Source organism: Oncorhynchus clarkii, chromosome 5 (assembly GCF_045791955.1).
Source record: "Oncorhynchus clarkii lewisi isolate Uvic-CL-2024 chromosome 5, UVic_Ocla_1.0, whole genome shotgun sequence".
NCBI lineage: Eukaryota > Metazoa > Chordata > Actinopteri > Salmoniformes > Salmonidae > Oncorhynchus > Oncorhynchus clarkii.
In genome coordinates this window covers 15,937,744-15,963,009 of record NC_092151.1, presented here as the reverse complement: position 1 = coordinate 15,963,009, position 25,266 = coordinate 15,937,744, and the positions used below count along the sequence as shown (strand labels likewise).

Here is a 25,266-nt window from a genome sequence, read left to right as displayed (position 1 = left end):
GAGACTGAACTGATATGGAGGGAGGGAACAACATCACTGCACTGCCTCCGTCTAGAAAAATGCTAAGATGATAATTAGTATAGAACACACATAACCACTGGTTATCAAACCTTCCACGTTATGGCTGAGAAACAGAAGGTACAGGAAGGATTTCAGGGAACCTAATCATTTACAGGCGTTCTTGGAATTGGAGTTCTGTTCAAGGAAAAACCCCTTACTGTATTGTCATGTAGAAAGCCACTGAAAAAAACTATGTGAAGGCAGTCAGTCCAGCTGTCAGTCTGTCCAGTTTTTATTTGTTTCTCACCAACTAGCCATATACTTTTGAGTTCCTCGGATTCCTCTGAGATTCTTTTCAAGTTGAATGTTAGAAGGCCGTTGGACAGTTGTTGTGTTTTTCAGCTCGGCTCAGTTCCTCAACAGCAGGCTCTTTGTCAGAGTCTTTCAAAAAGACGAAAATGCCTAGAAATTCCCCAATCCTGAGAATTGCATTGAGGCGGTTGCCGCGATACAGTCTATAGGGGCCATTGTGAGGGTTGTATAGAGCCAACGGTTCGACAGGGAGCAGCAATGGCCCATAATGCTCCTTGCATTCCACTGTCCTTTGAGCATCCTTTGAGCTGAGCTATGGTGGATTGTGGGTAGTTTATAATTTCTCAATCTGTTTATAAAATCGTAGCTCCGTCCCCACCAAGTCACTTTCTCTGAAAACAGAAAGAAAGAACTATGAATAAGATTCACTGTAACTCCCATCGGTATGTAAATCAATCCAGTAGTCCGTTGCTATGTTCAGTTTATCAACCTTGAACCAACGGACATAACATATCCTACAAGACTTGCCTAGTTGAATAAAGGTTAAAGGATAAAGGACCTCTTCTTAGGTGCATTTGAGAAGTGACATTGGAAGAACATTAGAACAACACCCCTTAGTCCCCTGTCTGTGTGTAAATCAATCCTACGCTGAGTTTACCGTTCAGTTCAGTTCTTCAGGTAAAATAAAATGGTCATGCTTATTTACAAGCCCTTAACCAACAATGCAGTTCAAGAATTAGTTAAGAAAGTATTTACTAACTAAACTAAAGTACATTTTTAAAATGAAAGGTAACACAATAAAATAACAATAATGAGGCTATTTGACCTTGATCCAACGTATATGACGGATCCTACAAGACTAGCCTTTCATTAGAGCGATGTTGACAGATACCTTTGCCTCTACATCAACACCAACTGGTGTGCTAACTCCAGCGTGGTGGAGGGGTCGACCCACTGTTCACCTGTCTTGAAATACTTGATGGTCAAATGCCGACCCTTCTAACTCCCGAGGGAGTTTTCAGCTGTTATCGTGACTGCTGTATACATTTCCCCTCATGACAAGAAAAATAACAAGCTGGCACTTAATGAACTGTACAGGGCAAGAAAACCTACATTTAAAGACTACTTTTCTGATTGCCGGTGTAACTAAAGCATGTGATGCCAAACATTCATCAACACGTCACCAACGCCACTAGGGACGATAAAGTCCTAGACCACTGTTATTCTACCCACAAGCAAGCATACAAGGCCCTGCCTCGTCCACCATTCCGCAAATCAGATCATGATTCCATACTCCTGCTTCCTGTTTACAAGCAGAAACTCAAACAGGAAGTTCCTGTGACTCGCTCTGTTGAGATTATGCTACAAGACTGCTAGCGCTGATTGGAAAATGTTTAGAGAATCCGCCGATAACATTGACGAGCTAACCACCTCTGTCACCGGATTCAACCCACTGTGTGGGTTCGCTGCTTCCCCAATCAACTGCCCTGGACAAACACAGAGGTTGGCGGTAAACTAAAGGACAGGGCTACCTTACAAAGAGCTCAGAGTCATCAAACAGAGTCATCAAACGAGCAAAAGGACCATATAAGAATACGGTGGAATCATACTACACATGTTCAGACACCTGCCACGTGGCAGGGGCTGCAGTCCATTACAGATTACAAAGGAAGACCCAACTGTGATCTGCCCAACGATTCCTCTCTACCAGATGAACTCAATGCATTTTATGCACGCTTTGACAACAACAACATCGTGCTGGGTGTGAAGGCCATCATTGACCCAGAGGATTGGGTGATCTTGCTCTCCGAGGGTGATGTGAGAAAGGTCTTTAATCAGGTCAACACCCGCAAGGCTGCGGGCCTGATGGTATTCCAGGGTGCGTTTTCAGAGCATGTGCAGAACAGCTGGCAGGCATATTCACGGTCATTTTCAACCTCTCCTTGGTCTAGTCTGTAATACCCATATGTTTTAAGATGACATCCATCATTTCTGTCCCCAAGAACTCTAAGTCTTCATGCCACAATAATTACCGCCCTGTAGCACTCACTTTATTATGAAGTGCTTTGAGAGGCTGGTTTTGTCACCCACTCCAATTTGCCCCAATAGATCCATAGATGACGCAATCTCAATTGTTCTCCACACTGCCCTCACCCACCTAGATAAGAGGAATACCTACTGTATGTGAGAATGCTGTTTATTGACTACAGCTCAGTGTTCAACACCATTGTCCCCTCCAAGCTCGTCATCAAGCTTAGCACTCTGGGTCTGAACACCTCCCTTTGCATCTGGATCCTGGACTTCCTGAAGGGTCGACCACAGGTGGTGAGGGTAGGCAACATCAGCTCTACCACGCTGACACCCAACACAGGGACCCCACAGGGGTGTGTGCTTAGTCCCCTCCTGTACTCCCTGTTCACCCACAACTGCATGGCCAAGCACGCCTCCAACACCATCATCAAGTTTGCTGACAACACGACAGTGGTAGGCCTGATCACCGGTGACGATGAGTCAGTCTACAGGGAAGAGGTCAGTGACCTAGCAGTGTGGTGCCAGAACAACAGCCTCTCCCTCAATGTCAGTAAGACCATGGAGCTGATCTTGGACTACAGGAAATGGAGGGGAGAGTACGCCCACATCCACATTGACAGGGCTGCAGTGGAGCAGGTCGAGAGCTTCAAGTTCCTCGGTGTCCAAATCACTAAAGACTTAAAATGGTCCAAACACACGCACAGAGTCGCGAAGAAGTGACAACAGCTCCTCTTCTCCCTCTGGAGGTTGAAAAAGTTTTGGATGGGCCCTCAAATCTTCAAAAAGTTCTACAGCTGTACCATTGAGAGCATTTTGACTGACTGCATCACTACCTGGTATGGCAATAGCACCACCCTTAATCGCATGGCGCTACAGAGGGTGGTGCGGACAGCCCAGAACATCACTGGGACCGAGCTCCCTGCCATAAAGGATATCAAAATAAGGCGGGGTGATGGAAGACCCGGACAATTGTTAAAGACTACAACCACCCAAGCCATAGACTATTCTCTCTGCTTCCGCACGGCATGTGGTACCGGTGCATCAAGTCTGGCACCAACAGGCTCTTGAACAGTTTCTCTCCCTAAGCAACAAGACTGATTAATAGTTTAAAAAAATAACTACATAGACTATCTGAGTTAACCTTGTATCTTTATTGACCTTTTAGTTTTGCACTCACAAGGTTCTACACACTCACTCTCACTCATTCCATCATCTGCACTCACAAGGTTCTACACACTCACTCTCACTCACTCCATCATCTGCACTCACAAGGTTCTACACACTCACTCTCACTCACTCCATCATCTGCACTCACAAGGTTCTACACACTCACTCTCACTCACTCCATCATCTGCACTCACAAGGTTCTACACACTCACTCTCACTCACTCCATCATCTGCACTCACAAGGTTCTACACACTCACTCACTCTCACTCCATCATCTGCACTCACAAGGTTCTACACACTCACTCTCACTCCATCATCTGCACTCACATAATATGCACATACATTTATACTGACTCTACACACCCGCACACCCACTCACCTGCAAGCTGCTGCTACTCTGTTTATCTTAGATCCTGTTGCCTAGTCACCTTAACCCTATACATACAGTGTATCTACCTCCATCACTCCAGTATCCCTGCACATTGTAAATATGGTATTGGAACTTACCGTATATATAGTATACTTACTTACGTACTTATTGTGTTTTTCATATTTCTTCTTATTTCTCTTGTGGTTTTTTTCTAGTATTACACTGTTATTGATTATTTAATTTTGTGGTTTTGAGTTTGCAAGAAAGGCATTTCACTGTACTTGTGCATGTGACATTGAACATTGAAAACACGTAGCTCTACAATTAGTAGAAAATGACTGGGCCCCTTTCCTCTCAACTGAGAGCGCCTTTGTCATTGAGAAAACAGGCAGTTAACACCAAAACCAGTCTCAATCCAGCTTTGTTGCCTTACTGTATGGTGCTTAAATAAATCCTATTTTTTAGTAGAGCCATTTCTGGGAACATGTGGAAAGACAGACTTCTCCACAGACTTAGGCTCTGCCTTGTCCTGAGGCCTACACTGTAGTCAAATGGAATGTATCTGAAACATACAGTACATGAGAAGAGAGGTTTTTCTCTCTCTCTGAGGATGTTGGTGGGCTAGCGACTTCGATGGGAGAATTGGGGGCTCAGGAAGATAAAGGGTTCATTCATACTGGGAGGTAGTGGGACAAAAGGCCTTTGAAAGGAGAAGGTTGAAACATACCGTTAACTCCAGGGTCACATAATGTCTGTGATTACCTCTCACTAGTTTGTTCCTCAATTCAATTGATGCACCTTGGTTGGATTGCGAGGTAACGAGAGTTTACTCTTTCCTTAGACTCATCTCCTCTGTAGTCATTGGCATCTCTTAATTTTGATGAAAGAAAAAGCAAAGCCACTTCCCTCTTCTTTTTAACAACACTGTGGAATGTTATGGATGACGGTACCATTGGTTTACGCCGCATAGACTTTTTATGCCAGAGAGGCTTGTTTCAAAATGACACACCCGGCCCTCTTTCCAATTTCCTATCGAATTTTGTAATGTATGTGTGTCTCCTTCGTTTAAAGGTCTTAACTGAAAGCACTTCCACTGCTGAACTGGCAAATACGCCGGAGCGTCACTTAGTAAGACCTGGCAAAGCTCTGTAGTATTCTATAAGAGAAAAATGTAGACCAATTATAGCGTCTGAGTGTTTTTAAAGGGTGAACCTGATTGTACTGAGATCAGATATTATATCTGGAGCCTTTCCATAATTTTGTGACTTTGCGCAAAGTCATCACTATTCAAGCTGTCTTCTTATAATAAATTACTGACGGAAACGCTGAAGGAATGTTTTTTTGCGTACCTCCTTATGAGTGATGATTCAGTCTATTTAGTCATCCATCTAGTGTTTTAAGACTTTGAAGTGTATTATTTTTAAGGGTATAGTGATTTTAATAGTGATTTGGGCTCCCGAGTGGCGAAGCGGTCTAAGGCACTGCATCTCAGAGCAAGAGGCAACACTACAGTCCCTGGTTCAAATCCAGGCTGAATCACATCCGGCTGTGATTGGGATAGGGCGATGCACAATTGACCTAGCGTCGTCCAGGTTTGTCCGGGGTAGGCCATGATTGTAAATAAGAATTTGTTCTTAACTGACTTGCCTAGTTAAATTAAGGTGAAATATACTATATATTTTAAATAAAATAATAGACTTCTACGCAAAGTTTTGACTTTAAAGGGATACTTCATTATTTTGGCAATGAAAGCCTTTATGTACTTCCCCAGTCACATGAAGTTATGGATATCATTTATAGCGTTAGCAAAATGACTGTAAGTCTATGGTAACTTCTAGCATGCTAGTAGATACCATAGCCTTCCAGTTGTTGCTCTAACACTAGTTAGCACTGGCTCTCAAGACTACCTTTAAGTTTCTTCATACTAGTTGCAGAGAAATAAAAATGGTAGCCATGAGTTCGTCTGACTCTGGGGAAGTTGATAGAGGGCTTCACTGCCAAAATCCTGAAGTATCCCTTTAAAGCGGGGGTACGCCGACGATTTTTGTCCTTTGTACACTGCAAATTGATCACGACTAAGCCCAAAAAGAGATTGTATTTGAAAATAATAATTTCATAGCTCGATTACATTGAGAATAATTAGGAATAGATTTCCTAAATTAGCACATTTATAGCTGAATTCATGGTGATTTTAAAGTCTTGTTGCCGACCCCTGCTTTAAAGTCTTCCAATTGTTTAAATTTTTGTTCATTGTTTGTATGGTGTACATTTTCCAACTAAATGCTGACTTGCAGGTTCCTTCTCAACAATGTAACAACAATGAGACATAATAAAATATTAGAATATGAACATATAGTAAACGGCTCAGTAGAATAGAATAAACATTTTCACATAAGTATAATGCAGGAAGGCACAATCTATAGTCCAACATTTACAGGTGTTTTGGGGAAGGGGGGGATGGAGGGCAGTGTGTGTAGCAGAAAGTATTCACACCCCTGGACAAATTTAATTTGTTTACACCCTGAATCTAAAATGGATTCAATTGAGATTTTGTGTCACTGGCCTACAAACAATACCCCATAATGTCAAATTGGAATGATGTTTTCATACATTTTTACAAATGAATGAAAAGCTGAAATGTCTTGAGTCAATAAGTATTCAACCCCTTTGTTATGGCAAGCCTAAATCATTTCAGGAGTAAAAAATGTCTTAACAAGCTCCATAAGTTGCATGGAATCACTCATGTTTAACATGATTTTTGAATGTCTACCTCATCTCTGTACCCCATACATACAATTATCTGTAAGCTCCCTCAGTAGAACAGTGCATTTCAAACACAGATTCAACCACAAATACCAGGGAGGTTTTCCAATGCCTCGCAAAGAAGAGCAGCTATTGGTAGATGACTAAAAATAAAAAAGCAAATATTGAATATCTCTTTGAATATGGTGAAGTTATTAATTCAATACACCCAGTCACTACAAAGATACAGGCGTCCTTCCTAACTCAGTTGCCAAAGAGGAAGAAAAACACTCAGGGATGTTACCATGAAGCCAATGGTGACTTTAAAACAGTTAGAGTGTAATGGCTGTGATATGAGAAAACTGAGGATGGATCAACAACATTGTATTTACTCCTCAATACTAACCTAAATAACATTGTGAAAATAAGGAAGCCTGTACAGAATACAAATATTCCAAAACATGCATCCTGTTTGCAATAAGGCAGTAAAGTAAAACTGCAAAAAAATGTGGCTAAGAAATTAACTTTATGTCCTGGATACATAGAGTTACAGATTGTTAGGGGCAAAACCAAAACAACACATCACTGAGTACCACTATTTTCAAGCATGGTGGTGGCTGCATCATGTTATGGGTATGGTTGTCGTCTGCAAGGTTTTTTAGAATAAAAATAAATGGAATAGAGCTAAGCACAGGCAAAATCCTAGAGAGAAACCAGGTTCAGTCTGCTTTCCACCAGACACTGGGAGACATTCACCTTTCAGGAGGACAATAACCAAAAACACACAACAGAATATACACTGGAGTTGCTTACCAAGACGACATTGATTGTTCCTGAGTGGCCTAGATACCGTTTTGACTTAATTCGGCTTAAAAATCTATGGCAAGACTTGAAAATGGCTTAGCAATTGTCAACAACCAACTTGATAGAGGTTGAAGAATTTAAAAAATAGTAATGTGCTAATATTGTACAATCCAGGTGTGCAAATCTCTTAGAGACGTACCCAGAAAGACTGGGTCTTTCACTGCCAAAGGTGATTCTAAAGAGTATTGACTCAGGGGGTTGAATACTTTTCTCATCAAGATATAAATATTTATTTACAAATATTATAATTTTTCTTCCACTTTGACATTACATAGTATTTTGTGAAGATTGTTGCCAAATTAAATCCATTATAATCCCACTTTGTAACACAACAAAATGTGGAACAAGTGTGTGAATACTCTCTGAAGAGACTGTACATGTGTGTGTGTAATTCTGTGGGTGTGTGCATAAGTGACTGCATGTGTGCTAAGGTGCGGAGAATCAGAGCAGGTGGTCAGTCCAGTTCAAGTGTTCTGGACCATATTCAGTGTTTTTCATCATGAATCGTGTTCTGGGGGCCGCTCTGCAGAGTGGCCACTAGCTGGCACAGCCACAAAGTCATTCAATCTAACCTTAACCCTGACCTTAACCACACAGCTAACCTTAATGCCTAACCTTAACCACACTGCTAACCCTAATGCCTAACCCTAACTCTAAATTAAGACCAAAAAGTACATTTTTTACAATATAGCCAATTTGGACTTTGCAGCTAGCCTATCTAAGGGAAAATTGCTCAGTTCTGCCTCCAGAATTAGACTCATGACAATAAATGTCAACCGGCTATTCAGTATATGACCTCAGTATCAATGTTGTTACTGATTCCATTGTGACAGAGTGATACTGTGCAACAGCATGACGGCACAAACAGTCATTTCTGTTACCAAACTTTGCATCTGCACTGTTCTTCAAGTAAATGTGTTTTTGTAAAATGTAGAGTGGAAATTGTTAAAAGTAGTCATTGTGCCTAGAGTTTGTTTAACTTTGCAATCATTGGTTTTTGTTTGACACACATTATAAAGTGAAAGATCTGAGTCAGTGTCACACTGTTACAGTGGAATGTCCTCGGTATGTGTAAAGATTACAACTGTGTCGTACTCCTATAGTGCTTCTTACATGATCATTCATTATTCTCGTTATCCAGTCTCTCTAGCCTACATGTTACTCTCCCAGGGCTCAGAAGTATCTCAAAAAGCCCAAAAAATTTCACTTGTGCTCTGAAAACACTTCCTTGTCAGTTGTTATTTTAACATGTCGTCTCGGCGAGCGAGCCCGAGGGAGCTACGTGTCGTGATAACTTTTAATTGTTTGCTCTGCTGTTTATGACGGAAACAGGGAGAACAATGCAAGTGCATTAAATCTTGAATATTTCACAACACTTTTGCACTTAAGCAAAGAAAAATATAAAATTTTCATACTTCGATGAAGTTACAAAAAAAACGTTTTTCCTCCAGCAGGATGCTGACACAAAATGTGAATTATAAAAGACCTCCGTTTGCCATTTTGGAGTTTTTACACAAATAGAGATGGAGTGAAAAGTGTGTGTCCAGGACTCTGGGGGGTGGCATGTTGATGTGTGTGTGTGTGTGTGTGTGTGTGTGTGTGTGTGTGTGTGTGTGTGTGTGTGTGTGTGTGTGTGTGTGTGTGTGTGTGTGTGTGTGTGTGTGTGTGTGTGTGTGTGTGTGTGTGTGTGTGTGTGTTTCTGTCTTTGTCTCTCTGTGTGTGTCTGTCTGTGTGTGTGTGTGTTCATGTGTGTGAAAGTGTGTGTGTAAATGTGTTTGTATGACTGCTTGGTTAACGTGCATAAGGGTGTATAAAGTACAATGAGTGTTTCTTTAAGGAAGACAGTGCTATTGAGACCCAGCAGCACTTAGGGCCAGCGATGACCCTGTTTCACTGTCTTTGTACTTTGTCTAGCCGGAGTATATGCTGTAATATCAACATCCAGTTTCTCTTTAAACAAAATGTTCCATTGAAACCAATGTTCTTTGGAACAGATCTGTGTGGGGGACGTCCCGCCTATATAATGGTAAGGTAAGGAAACACTGCACAGATGTCCTGCCTGAAAGAGCTGTCCTACTGTTCTCTTACTCATTTTTTATTTATTAAAAAAAAATGTAACTAGGCAAGTCAAGTTCTTATTTATAATGACAGCCCAGGAACTGCATTGTTCAGGGGCAGAACGACAGATCTTTACCTTGTCAGCTCGGGGATTCGATTTAGCAACCTTTTGGTTACTGGCCCAGTGCTCTAACCACTAGGCTACCTGCTACCTCCTCATCTTTAAAGTCATCTGTTTAGTAGGGTTTGCACTCAGCAAATGTTTTGTTGTGTGAACATGGTCATGTGAGATATAAATTCCAATCAACATGCCACAGTGGAACTGTCTGTCTGAGCTAGGGGCTTGTGTAGAATCAAAACTTTTGCTTTGTGACTGATTGTGTCAATCTCTCTCTCTTTTTCCATCTCATCTCTTTCTTCATCCCCGTCTGTCACTCAGTCTCCTCTCTTCTTCCTCGTCCCTCTTTCATTTCTCTCTTCCTATCTTCCTCTTTCACCCCCATCTTTCTCTCTTCCTCCCTGTCTGTCTCGCTCCCTCTCTCCATCTCGTTGCTCATCCTCTATTTAATCAGCTCTCCCAGGACCCCGCTCTCAGTAATTAGCTTTGAAACTTTAATCACCATAGACCTAAAGCAGAGGAGAGTAGAGAGATGGTGGCATTATACATACACAGGCACACACACACACTCTTACTCACGTACACACGCTGGTACGCGTACTTTCCCACATATGTAGGCCTATACTAACGTACGCACACGAACGCACACACATACTTTTTACCCAACCTCACACACACCAGCACATCTCAGTGCATTAATATTAAGTGTGGTAGCAGGCCATGGCATGCTCAGACATGTCAGCCAATTAGCCTATGGCACCGTGGATAGGGAAGGTCACGCCATGCGGGAGGCCAGTGCAATACGTTAGCTCTCCTCTCTCTTTCTGTCCCCCCCAACATACAGGGTCTTCCACCATTATGATAGACTGTTACCATACTGTTATGATAGACTGTTACCATACTGTTATGATAGACTGTTACCATACTGTTATGATAGACTGTTACCATACTGTTATGATAGACTGTTACCATACTGTTATGATAGACTGTTACCATACTGTTATGATAGACTGTTACCATACTGTTATGATAAACTGTTACCATACTGTTATGATAGACTGTTACCATACTGTTATGATAGACTGTTACCATACTGTTATGATAGACTCTGTAGTCATGTTTATTAGGCACCAAACAAAACAGACTGAAAAATGGTAAAGGACTACCTCTCCTCGTCCAGTAATGAACGCTCAATTACATTTCCAATTGCAAAATATTTTAAGCAATTTCTGTTGTGTTCCCCTAATGAACACAACCCTGGTCTCAGGCCTTGAACCTGGTTTTCTGTTGCAAAATGCTTTAAAATTATTTCCATCACATGCCACAATGAACACAATCCTGGCCTTTATAGTTGTCGGAGTTGATGCTAACTTGGTTCATGTTTAAGTGAGGAACCGTGAGGCTGAGTGGAGGCGACGTGGCGGACATGCTAACTTCGCTAGCTAGACTTCCTCTGAGCCGACACAATGGCCAGACACGCAGGAAGTGTGTTAGCCACTCTGAGCAGACACACAGCTGCCATGTCTCATCCTGCCAACAAGCAGAAGACGAGAAAAGCAGGACACCTATTCTGGGAACCGGGAAATTTGGGAACTGAACAACCTGGGCTGTTTTATTGTTTTATGTTGAAATACAGTATATAGTAGGATGGATTGTTGGGGGGGGGGGGGGGGGGGTGTTTGTGTACAATGTGTGTGCGAATGTGTGTGTCTACATGCGTTTATTTGTGTGTCTATGTTCGTCTTTCATCAACGTGTGTGTGGGTTCCTTTGTGTGTGTGTCGGGTTCATGTGGCTCAGTCAAGGACTGACTTGGTTTAATAATGGACCTCCTGCTCTCAGCCATCCATACAGACAGATGAGTCATCAACACTGACTGGGAAACTATCCTATGGTCAGACGTTTCTCAAGGTCCAATGGCCTAACGTCACCCACAGGGGAGGCCAGCAGCTGCTAGAAGTCAACTGTCCAGAAATAAACATTAATATGGCCATTAGCATGAGCTAATCAGCTAATCAGCCTGGGATTGGATTGCGTGTGAATGTGGAGTGCCATGACATTAGAATGGATGAGAGGAAGAACAGATGGAACAATCCCAAATGAAAGAGGGCAATCGAGTAACCGGTTTGTCACAAAATGTTTTGCATATCAGCAATCAAGTTTTCAAGATATATAACTTTCAAACTACAGAAAACCATATGACGCATAACGCAGCATCGTATGATGCTAAATGCATCATACAGGGATGATTTCTGTATTTTGAAGTTATATATCTTAAACACTTGATTGCTGACAAGCAAAACATTTTGGGACGATGTCAACAATAGACTAATGACAATAGACTAATGAAACAAATACCAAGAGTTTTTGGGTGGAGTTTTCCTTTAAATAAAGATAACATTTTAGGAATGTATAGGAGTGATCATTGTCCCCTGATCATCCTCAGTGTAGTGTTTAGTGTTAAGCCAACTGAATATGAATGTCACTATTTGTTCCTAGGGAACTCACATCATCAGTACCTCAGTCAGACAGCTCAGTGTTCTCATCACTCACCCAACCATTATTTGGAGAAGAACAAGGAACAAAACATGTAATGTTGTTTAATGTCTTCAACTCCAACTTCAGCACTGGTCTAGGTAGCCTCATGGTTCAGCTAGGCCACTAGTCACCGTGTTTCAACTGGTCACTGTGTGGTAGGTAGCCTCTCACCATGGTTCAGCTAGGCCACTGGTCACTGTGTGGTAGGTAGCCTCTCTCACCATGGTTCAGCTAGGCCACTGGTCACTGTGTTTCAACTGGTCACTGTGTGGTAGGTAGCCTCTCTCACCATGGTTCAGCTAGGCCACTGGTCACTGTGTGGTAGGTAGCCTCTCTCACCATGGTTCAGCTAGGCCACTAGTCACTGTGTGGTAGGTAGCCTCTCTCACCATGGTTCAGCTAGGCCACTGGTCACTGTGTGGTAGGTAGCCTCATGGTTCAGCTAGGCCACTGGTCACTGTGTGGTAGGTAGCCTCTCTCACCATGGTTCAGCTAGGCCACTGGTCACTGTGTGGTGGTAGCCTCTCTCACCATGGTTCAGCTAGGCCACTGGTCACTGTGTGGTAGGTAGCCTCTCTCACCATGGTTCAGCTAGGCCACTGGTCACTGTGTGGTGGTAGCCTCTCTCACCATGGTTCAGCTAGGCCACTGGTCACTGTGTGGTAGGTAGCCTCTCTCACCATGGTTCAGCTAGGCCACTGGTCACTGTGTGGTAGGTAGCCTCATGGTTCAGCTGGACCACTAGTCACTGTGTTTCAACTGGTCACTGTGTGGTAGGTAGCCTCTCTCACCATGGTTCAGCTAGGCCACTAGTCACCGTGTTTCAACTGGTCACTGTGTGGTAGGTAGCCTCTCTCACCATGGTTCAGCTAGGCCACTGGTCACTGTGTGGTAGGTAGCCTCTCTCACCATGGTTCAGCTAGGCCACTGGTCACTGTGTGGTAGGTAGCCTCTCTCACCATGGTTCAGCTAGGCCACTGGTCACTGTGTGGTAGGTAGCCTCTCTCACCATGGTTCAGCTAGGCCACTGGTCACTGTGTGGTAGGTAGCCTCTCTCACCATGGTTCAGCTAGGCCACTGGTCACTGTGTGGTAGGTAGCCTCTCTCACCATGGTTCAGCTAGGCCACTGGTCACTGTGTGGTAGGTAGCCTCTCTCACCATGGTTCAGCTAGGCCACTGGTCACTGTGTGGTAGGTAGCCTCTCTCACCATGGTTCAGTTGGAACCCAATAGGGTTTCAATGGCTCAGTGGGTTAGAGCACATTGCTACAAACCCAGTTGATTCCCACATGAGCCATGACAGGCCACATGCCTGTGTCACTGTCAATGTTGACAGTTGTTTAAGTGGCTTTGGACGAAAGTGTATATTAAAATAGATGCTCGTATTACGGAACCCTGCTTCACAATGGTCTCCCTGAGTCCCTGTAGTCAATAGTACCAAACACTGAGTAGATTGTTAGCTTGGCTACTGATATGAATTATGGAAGTCCTTTCCTCTTTCCTTAATGTGCTGCTACCTGCCAAGCCATTAAAGGATAGCTAATATATTAGTGTGTAGCAGGGATCATCTCCTAACACTGACAGCCTTCCTCTGTTGGAGCCCCTGTCACTTTGCCAGCAGGGTGTGTGTGTGTGTGTGTGTGTGTGTGTGTGTGTGTGTGTGTGTGTGTGTGTGTGTGTGTGTGTGTGTGTGTGTGTGTGTGTGTGTGTGTGTGTGTGTGTGTGTGTGTGTGTGTGTGTGTGTGTGTGTGTGTGTGTGTGTGTGTGTGTGTGTGTGTGTGTTTGTGTGTGTGTGTGTGTGTGCAACTTCCCCTGGGGATCAATAAACTGTCTATACTGTAAGTGCTCTAAGCACTTTACACTGTAAGAGTGGTATCTCTCACCTCATTCAGTACCTATGTGTTTGAGCCCTTCACCTACAGTATGTGACAAATAGTTGATTGTAGTTGTTGTTGCTTTACTCCCATAGAGGTCTGTGATTGACCTATATGTGTTTGTGTTTTCCAGTATGAGTTCAAGGCCAAGAACATCAAGAAGAAAAAAGTGAGCATCATCGTGTCTGTGGATGGAGTCAAGGTAGTCCTCCGGAAGAAACAGAAGGTAAGGCTGGGCCAATCAGAAAGCAGGGTTATGATGATGTCATTATGAAGAGGTCAATCAAAGAGTAGGGTTGGGATGATGTCATTAGAAAGGGACCAATCAAAGAGTAGGTTTATGATGATGTCATTATGAAGACACAAATCAAATTATAGGATTATGATGATGTCATGAAAGGACCAATCAGAGAGCAGGGTTATGGTGATGTCATTATTAAGGGACCAATCAGAGAGCATGGTTATGATGATGTCATTATGAAGGGACAAATCAGAGATGGCTTATGTCAATGTCATTATGAGGGGAATAAAATTGTTACATCAACAAATCCATGGGATTTTTCTGTCTTGTAAATGTTGTGTTCTTGTCTGTCGTAAAATATTACATTTAGACTTCATGTTATCTTTCGACTCTGAATTAGAGGTCAAGTTGGACCTGTTCCGAAATGGACCTGGGGCTTTCCCACTCGGACCCAATATGCATAAATAAAAATGTTCAATAGAGAACGTGTCTGAACGGATCCTGGGACTACTAGACCTGTTCCGTATAGACGTGGTCAGATCCAGACTCGGTCTGATCCGAGTGAGGAAAGCAACAGAAAATGTATTTTTTAAGCTACTTTATTAACCGGAGCTGATAAATCGCGAGAGGAGAGAGATAGAGGTGGTGATGCTGCTCTAGCAACCAGGGGAGGGGCTGAGCGAGTGAAACAACAACAAGGGGGAGGGGTGAGAGACAGCAACCAACCAAGCCAACTCGCGCTATAGTAAACTATTCACATTCATAGCTAGGTTATTTATCATCAAATATGATTACGTAGTACCTGTCTTGACTGAATCAAACCAGGAGATGCTAGTCAAGCTAGCTAACATTAGCTGCTAGGCCTTATTGAGGCTGCCGCTTTCTCATCCTACAGTTACAAATAACAACAACTCCATTCAGAATATTAAGTAGTTTTTGGTTGTTGTAGCCTATCCTTCTCTTTTAACTTTTAATTCCGTAATTTTAATTCCATCGTCCATTGATTAGATATCTCCTAACTGGCTCTATGACTGTAGCCTATTGCTTCGCTTTGATAAATTATGATTGGCCAACAACAAGCTACACGCGCCACGCTCAACTCTCTCTACTGCAGTAGTCGTGTTCGGATTTGTACAGGGCCCTCCCGGAAAATTCAGTTAAAATTACACATACCCTGGGACAATTCAGTTAAAATTACACATACCCTGGGACAATTCAGTTAAAATTACACATACCCTGGGACAATTCAGTTAAAATTACACATACCCGAGGGACAATTCAGTTAAAATTACACATACCCTGGGACAATTCAGTTAAAATTACACATACCCTGGGACAATTCAGTTAAAATTACACATACCCTGGGACAATTCAGTTAAAATTACACTTACCCTGGGACAATTCAGTTAAAATTACACAAACCTGTGGTGATCAGATCTGACCCAGACCCGTGACATTATTTTGGGTACAGGTGGATCCGTGACTGTTGTGATTGATTGTTAACATCACCTTGACTTCCTTGCCCACAGAGGAAAGAGTGGACCTGGGACGAGAGCAAGATGCTGATCATGTCTGACCCCATATACAGGTCAGTGTCACACCTATTGTACAGCTCTGCCTCACGCATCACTCCATTTCCTTCCCTTTTGATCAGCCAGGGTCTTGTCTCAATTGAACCCCTACCTATTCCCCATATAGTGCACTACTTCACCCAGAGCCAATGTAGTGCACTCGGACATCATTTGAAAATACATTCTTTATCTCAATTCACCTTCCTGGTATAAAAATAGCAGAAGCTCCTTTAGTGAATCCCACTTTTATGGGCCACACTGATGGTCCAACCGGATAACACATTGAAGTCATTCATATGTGCTGCTACACACTCTGATAATGTGCCTCTACGTGTGTGCCATCGGCAATAACACTCATACAGTATATATTGGTTAGGGTTTGGCTTGTAGCCACAGCATACATGACGTCTGGCTCGATTTAGTATTATGTAGCAAAATTTGAAATAGTATTTTTTACACTGGATAAAAGTAGAGAATATCAGAGCTAGAAAATTGTATATATCGTACACTGCAGTTGAGGAACAATGGGAAAGTCATTTTACTTTGAAAGTTATTAAACTTGTAACCCCACTTTTGAGAAAATGTCTCTTGAATGTTTTAGTACACCTACTGGAGAGCTCTTCTTTGTCTACACCCATTCAGCATTATTCACACCCTCTTAAGATTTAGCCCCACCCATCTCTTTATTAGGGATTCACGTGAGGCCATGTGCTAAACAGAGTGAGCATGGTAGTGTAGTGTAGTAAACAACCAAATATTTCAAGACTAAAAGTGGTGAAAGTAGTAGCAAAAAATCTAGTTCTTGGCCTATATCTTCATCTGACTTTGGTGCAAGTCATGTTGTTCTTCACATTACCATCTCTGGTAAAAACATACAATATTAAGTCAAATCCAAGTGTATTTGTCTCATGAACAGGATACAGAAGGTGTAAACGCTACAGTGAAATGGTTACTTGCAAATTTGCATAGTAGCAATATCAAAAACAGAAAGTGTCCAGATTGTATAAATATTTTATAATTATTAGATGATTCTTACCCAGACACACTTGACCCATCTACATTGATGAAAGGAATGCTATAACTCCCTCAAAACAATAGATGAACGTAATCACCCCCAGACACACCTGGCTAACTTGATGGGTCATGTAATCATCTGGCGATGTGGAGTCTTGTTTAGACATGTAGCTAGTTAAACAATGAACCTAATGGTGCTTTCAAGACAACTGGGAAAATTGAAATATATGAGTCAGTGATCTTCAGGTCAGAAAGTCTGGGCTCAAAAAGATTTTGGGATTCGGAGCTACCTTTTGAGTTCCCAGTTGTCTTGAACACACAAGTCGGAAGTCGGAGATTTCCAAGTTTCCAGTTCCCACTTGTTTTGAACGCAGCATAGCAATACAAACTGATTGTCATAGCTAGCCACCATGCATGAATCTTCAGGTAGCTAAAGCTAACCAACTAGGTTCAATGTTAGCTAGCTAGCTAATATTAGGCTATAACTAGCAATGCAAATGGATTTCTAAAATATGAATAATATTACTACACAGATCATACACGTAATGTTAGCTAGTGAGCCAGCTAGCTAACGTTAGCTAGCTAGCTAACAGTACACTTTAACTTGAATGAAAACGACTATCTGACAAAATTAGAAATGTATAATATCTGAAACTGTAGCTAGCTAAACTCTTACAAATATGGATGAATGCTTCTCCCACTCTGTCACAAATGCCATGGGTGCCCTTAGTTTGTTTTATACAACAGTGTTCTCTTTTCGACTCCCTCTGCATATTTGTAATCAAAAGCCAGAATGTAGCTATCATACTCTGCTTCCACTGGGCATTCCACTAATTTCAAAACTCGGTCAACTTCTCCCATGACAACAACACTGTTGATCGCCGTTTCTTCCCACATCACTGTCATCAGAAGACTCCACAATGTCTGGTTCAATTAAAATATTTGTACCTAAATCAGGGATTTCCTCATCATCTAATGCATTTTCAGAGTTAGTGAGTCAGCATGGCATGATTGTCCTTCAGAAAGGAGTCCATCACAACTTTTTCCCACAGATTTTTGTCGATATGATAGCGACTGTTAAATTCAGGACAGCACTTTCGCAGTTCTTCTTGATATACTTAAAAAAATAAGTATTAGAAAAGATTATCTACACATACTGAGCAGCTCATGTTATAAATCCGAACTCATCTCTTGACTTGTCTAGCCCACCCATTATCTCAGCCAATCATGGCTAGTGGGAAGTTTTTTTTTTTTTCATTGCTAAACCAACTAGGCTCGTAATTTAACCATTTTATTCGTATTTACAGATGGCTTACAAGTTTGTTATTAATACATGTTCCAGAAAGCATTTCTGTCAAAAAACGCATTTTGATAAAAAAAATAAATGTTAACGTTCAAATGCCTCTCCTGTGAAGTAGTGAGGTGCGACATACGCCTAGTTTCCTGAAGTGAGTTTGTGTGTGTGCATGCGTGCCATTGCATGCGTTTGTGGGTTTTCGGGGACATCTTTGTTCTTACATGGCAGCCACAGCATTATAGCTACATCTGTAGGCAACAACACCTCTGACACACTGACCTTCAACATGTGGGGGTCCCTCAGGGGTGTGTGCTTAGTCCTCTCTTGTACTCCCTGTTCACTCACGACTGTGTGGCCACGCACGACTCCAACATGGCCTTATTTCTATTGCAGCATATTGGATGACTGTCATTCATATTACATTCACCCAGCTCAATGTAACATTGATATGGCTAGGCTACACCATGATGCTCACATCTTTCCTGTACCCATCATGAGGTTGCTACAACCTAGCCTATGAATTAAGGATTGTAACGTAGGTGCACAAGTCGAGAGAATTTTGAGTAATCAAAGTGACAGACAGTGAGTGACATGTTCAATACTGCCTTGCACACTCTTGCCTGCTTATAGCTGATCTAGAGTGTAATCATTAGTTCAACAGTTGCAATGAATACACCCCTGATCACACAGTTCACTTTCATAGCAGCCACAAACAGCTCATTTATATAATGAATTCTTGCATCTTTCTACCCACTCTCCTCCTCTCACCTTTTCCCTTCGCTTGTGGACTTCAGTGCACAAAACATCAGCTGTCTGTGACCCGCTACAATCATGCAGTACAGTGTACAGTCAACAGCAAGCAGTTTAGCTGTTACACCGGCGGGCCCCCGTGGCAATAAATTATTGGATAGCCATAGCCAGCTACTTAACATAGAATCCATCTCGGTTTGAGTAGGCTAAATTAGTTAGCTGCATTCGATGCTAGCTAAGTAAGTGAAAGTTTAAAAATATATAAGACGAAATATAGCAGGCTCTCGCTCTCTTGCTTCTCCTTAATATGGAAGAAATGATTTGTTCAAAACTGTTCCAACTATTGTCTTTCTCTCTCTTTTTGTCAACTACTCGCCAGATTTTATGTACTGCAGTGCTAGCTAGTTGTAGCTTATGCTTTCAGTACTAAATTCATTCTTTGATCCTTTGATTTGGTGGACAACATGTCAGTTCATGCTGCAAGAGCTCTGATAGTTTGGAGGATGTCCTCTAGAAATTGTTATAATTACTGTGTCAGTCTATAGAAGGGGGTGAGAACCATGAGCCTCCTAGGTTTTTGTATTGAATGTGAGGCTACTGTAGACCTTCATTGCAAAACAGTGTGTTTTAATCAATTATTTGGTGACGTGACTATATTTAGTATATATATTTTTTTTAAAGGAAATTCACTGAGGAAGATGGTCCTCCTCTGAGGATCCTCCACTGCTTGGCAGTGTGGCGCAAGGACAACAACCTCTCCCTCAACGTCAGTAAGACAAAGGAGCTGATAGTTGACTACAGGAGAAAGAGGGGAGAGCACGCCCCTATCCACATCGACAGGGCTGTAGTGGAGCGGGTTGAGAGCTTCATGTTCCTTGGTGTCCACATCACTAAGGACTTAATATGGTCCACACACCCACACAGTCATGAAGAGGACACGACAGCGCATCTTCTCCCTCAGGAGGCTGAAAAGATTTGGCATGTGCCTTCGTATCCTTAAAAACATCTACAGCTGCATCATCTAGAGCAACTTGACTGGCTGCATCACCGCTTGGTATGAAAAATGCACCGCCCTCGACCACAAAACTCTACAGAGAGGGGTGCAAACGGCCCAGTACATGACTTGGGCCAAGCTCCCTGCCACCCAGGAACGCTATATCAGGCGGTGTCAGAGGAAGGCTTGAAAAATTGCCAAAGACTTCAGCCAACCAAGACAAAGACTGTTTAATCTGCTACCGTCCGGCAAACGGAATCTGAGCCCCGGCTCTCGCACCAACAGGCTCCGAGATACCTTCTACCCCCAAGCCATAAGACTGCTAAATAGCCATATGTAGTTAATTCAATGATTACACGGTCTGCATTTACCCTATCTTGCACTGACTCTATACACACTCACAAGACGATGCACTGAGTGTACAAAGCATTAGGAACACCTGCTCTTTTCATGACATATAGTGACCCGGTGATTCCATGTGAAAGCTATCATCCCTTATTAATGTCACCTGTTAAATCCACTTCAGTCAGTGTAGATGAAGGGGAGGAGACTGCTTAAAGAAGGATTTTTAAGCCTTTAGACAATTGAGACATGGGTTGTGTGTGTGGCATTCGGAAGGTGAATGGGCAAGACAAAAATATTTAAGTGCCTTTGAACAGGGTATGTTAGTAGGTGCCAGGCACATTGGTTTGAGTGTATTAAGAACTGAAATGCTGCTGGGTTTTCACGCTCAACAGTTTCCCTTGTGTATCAAGAATGGTCCACCACCAAAAGGACATCCAGCCAACTTGACACAACTGTGCGAAACATTTGACTCAACATGGGCCAGCATCCCTATGGAACGCTTTCGACACCTTGTAGAGTAAATGCCCAAATTAAGTGAGGCTGTTCTGATGGGAAACGTGGGTGCAACTCAATATAAGGAAGGTGTTCCTAATGTTTTGTACAGTCTGTATATTATCCATGTCCTTATTCAGCCACGACTCCTCGAAATATAGGATATTACAGTTCTTGAGGTCCCGTTGATAGGATATTCTCTAGAACAGAGCTTGTCCGGTTTGTTCTCTAGTGATTGTACGTTAGCCAGTAGTGGGTGCAATTTAATATTATGGTGTTCCCAATGTTTTGTTCCCTCAGTGTATATATGCACTATATACACCCTCACTCATACACACTACACTACACTGACACTTTCACACAAAACCCACACACATACACTACAAACACACACACTCATACCGACACAACACACACACCAACGCCTAATTCCCGGCGGATTTAAACACCTTTTTTGCCCACTTCAAGGAAAACAATATCAAGCTGCCACCGCGGGCCCCCATAGCTTACGAGGACTGTGTGCTCTCGTTCTCCGTGGCAGACGTGAGTAAGTCATTTAAGCGTGTTAACCCTCGCAATGCTGTTGGCCCAGAAGGCATCCCAAGCCATGTCCTCAGAGCATGTGCAGACCAGCTGGCTGGAGTGTTTACTGACATATTGATTCTCTTATGATCCCAGTCTGTTCTCCCCACTTGCTTCAAGATGTCCACCATCGTTCCTGTACCCATGAAGCTAAGGTAACTAAACTAAATGACTATCACCACCTAGCATTCACTTCTGTCAACATGAAGTGCTTTGAGAGGCTAGTTAAGGCTAACCCTTGCCTGCACTTCCTGATCACCCATGACTGTGTGGCCACGCACGTCTCCAACTCAATCATCAAGTGTGCTGTCGGCAGTGGTAGGCCTGATTACCAACAACGATGAGACAGCCTACAGGGAGGAGGTGAGAGCCCTGGCAGAGTGGTGCCAGGAAAATAACCTCTCCCACGACGTCAACATAACAAAGGAGCTGATCGTGGACTACAGGAGACAGCAGAGAGGGCACATCCCCATCCACTTCGACGGAGCCACGGTGGAGAGGGACAAAACCTTCAAGTTCCTCAGAGTGCACATCACTGACAACCTGAAATGGTCCCTTCATGCAGGGCTCTCCAAAGGGTGGTGTGGTCAGCCCAACACATCACTGGGGCACTCTGCCTGCCCTCCAGGACATCTACAGCACCCGGTGTCACAGGCAGGCCAAGAAGATCATCAAGGACCTCAGCCACCCGAGCAATGGCCTGTTCACCCCGCTACCATCTACTGAGAAACAGCTTCCACCTCCAGGCCATAAGACTGTTAAAAAGTCACCACTAGCCTTAGTCACTGTTCTACCACCCGGTACTCTACCTTCCACCTTAGAGACTTCTGCCCTATGTACAGTACATAGTCATTGTACAATAAGGTTTAAATACTGTTTTACTCCTTTTATATGTACAGTTGAAGTCGGAAATTTACTTACACCTTAGCCAAATACATTTAAACTCAGTTTTTCACAATTCCTGACATTTAATCAGAGTAAAAATTCCCTTTCTTAGGCCAGTTAGTATCACCACGTTATTTTAAGAATATGAAATGTCAGAATAATTGTCATTGTCCTTTTGGAATACCAATTTGCGACCAAGCTTTAACTTCCTGACTGATGTCTTGAGATGTTGCTTCAATATATCCACATAATTTTCCTGTCCCATGATGCTATCTATTTTGTGAAGTGCACCAGTCCCTCCTGCAGCAAAGCACCCCCACAACATGATGCTGCCACCCCCGTGCTTCACGGTTGGGATGGTGTTATTCGGCTTGCAAGCCTCCCCCTTTTTCCTCCAAACATAATGATGGTCATTATGGCCAAACAGTTCTATTTTTCTTTCATCAGACCAGAGGACATTTCTCCCAAAAAGTACGATCTTTGTCCCCATGTGCAGTTGCAAACCGTAGTCTGGCATTTTTTATGGCGGTTTTGGAGCAGCGGCTTCTTCCTTGCTGAGCGGCCTTTCAGGTTATGTCGATATAGGACTCGCTTTACTGTGGATATAGATACTTGTACCTGTTTCCTCCAGCATCTTCACAAGGTCCTTTGTTGTTGTCATTTGATTTACAGTGCCTTGCGAAAGTATTCGGCCCCCTTGAACTTTGCGACCTTTTGCCACATTTCAGGCTTCAAACATAAAGATATAAAACTGTATTTTTTTGTGAAGAATCAACAACAAGTGGGACACAATCATGAAGTGGAACGACATTTATTGGATATTTCAAACTTTTTTAACAAATCAAAAACTGAAAAATTGCAAAATTATTCAGCCCCTTTACTTTCATTGCAGCAAACTCTCTCCAGAAGTTCAGTGAGGATCTCTGAATGATCCAATGTTGACCTAAATGACTAATGAGGATAAATACAATCCACCTGTGTGTAATCAAGTCTCCGTATAAATGCACCTGCCCTGTGATAGTCTCAGAGGTCCGTTAAAAGCGCAGAGAGCATCATGAAGAACAAGGAACACACCAGGCAGGTCCGAGATACTGTTGTGAAGAAGTTTAAAGCCGAATTTGGATACAAAAAGATTTCCCAAGCTTTAAACATCCCACGGAGCACTGTGCAAGTGATAATATTGAAATGGAAGGAGTATCAGACCACTGCAAATCTACCAAGACCTGGCCATCCCTCTAAACTTTCAGCTCATACAAGGAGAAGACTGATCAGAGATGCAGCCAAGAGGCCCATGATCACTCTGGATGAACTGCAGAGATCTACAGCTGAGGTGGGAGACTCTGTCCATAGGACAACAATCAGTCGTATATTGCACAAATCTGGCCTTTATGGAAGAGTGGCAAGAAGAAAGCCATTTCTTAAAGATATCCATAAAAAGTGTAGTTTAATGTTTGCCACAAGCCACCTGGGAGACACACCAAACATGTGGAAGAAGGTGCTCTGGTCAGATGAAACCAAAATTGAACTTTTTGGCAACACTGCAAAACGTTATGTTTGGCGTAAAAAAGCAACACAGCTCATCACCCTGAACACACCATCCCCACTGTCAAACATGGTGGTGGCAGCATCATGGTTTGGGCCTGCTTTTCTTCAGCAGGGACAGGGAAGATGGTTAAAATTGATGGGAAGATGGATGGAGCCAAATACAGGACCATTCTGGAAGAAAACCTGATGGAGTCTGCAAAAGACCTGAGACTGGGACGGAGATTTGTCTTCCAACAAGACAATGATCCAAAACATAAAGCAAAATCTACAATGGAATGGTTCAAAAATAAACATATCCAGGTGTTAGAATGGCCAAGTCAAAGTCCAGACCTGAATCCAATCGAGAATCTGTGGAAAGAACTGAAAACTGCTGTTCACAAATGCTCTCCATCCAACCTCACTGAGCTCGAGCTGTTTTGCAAGGAGGAATGGGAAAAAATGTCAGTCTCTCGATGTGCAAAACTGATAGAGACATACCCCAAGCGACTTACAGCTGTAATCGCAGCAAAAGGTGGCGCTACAAAGTATTAACTTAAGGGGGCTGAATAATTTTGCACGCCCAATTTTTCAGTTTTTGATTTGTTAAAAAAGTTTGAAATATCCAATAAATGTCGTTCGACTTCATGATTGTGTCCCACTTGTTGTTGATTCTTCACAAAAAAATACAGTTTTATATCTTTATGTTTGAAGCCTGAAATGTGGCAAAAGGTCGCAAAGTTCAAGGGGGCCGAATACTTTCGCAAGGCACTGTATTTGTACTTTTTGCACCAAAGAACGCTTCTCCTTCCTGAGCGGTATGACGGCTGCATGGTCCCATGGTGTTTATACTTGCGCACTACTGTTGGTACAGATGAACGTGGTACCTTCAGGTGTTTGGAAATTGCTCCCATGGATGAACCAGACTTGTGGAGGTCTCTGAGGTTTTGGCTGATTTCTTTTGATTTTCTCATGATGCCAAGCAAAGTGGCAGTGAGTTTGAAGGTATGCCTTGAAATACATCCACAGGTACACCTCCAATTGACTCAAATGATATCAATTAGCCTATCAGAAGCTTCTAAAGACATGATATCATTTTCTGGAATTTTCCAAGCTGTTTAAAGTCACAGTCAATTTAGTATGTAAACTTCTGACCCACTGGAATTGTGAAATAATCTGTCAAACAATTGTTGGAAATTGTAGGAAAAATGACTTGTGTCAAGCACAAAGTAGATGTCCTATCCGACTTGCCAAAACTATAGTTTGTTAACAAGAAATTTGTGGAGTGGTTGAAAAATGAGTTTTGATGACTCCAACCTAAGTGTATATAAACTTCTGACTTCAACAGTAGATCCATTATTTAGTTTTGTATTTTTATTCCTCTTGTGTTAGTTACTATTGTTTTATTTTTTCATTACTCTGCATCATTGGGAAAGGTTCGCAAGCAATCACTTTACTGTAAAGTCTACACAAGTTGCATTCGGCTCATGTGATCAATAA

The 25,266-nt window shown here is 42.5% G+C and overlaps 1 protein-coding gene across 1 annotated transcript in view; it reads left to right on the top strand.

The window, feature by feature from the left end:
• LOC139409865 (carboxyl-terminal PDZ ligand of neuronal nitric oxide synthase protein) overlaps nt 1-25,266 on the top strand; it is a 179,406-nt gene that overhangs the window by 76,738 nt on the left and 77,402 nt on the right. The window contains exons 3-4 of the mRNA XM_071155252.1: nt 14,208-14,300; nt 15,845-15,903. Of these exons, the coding sequence (XP_071011353.1) occupies nt 14,208-14,300; nt 15,845-15,903 (152 nt within the window). The remainder of the gene's footprint in view (nt 1-14,207; nt 14,301-15,844; nt 15,904-25,266) is intronic.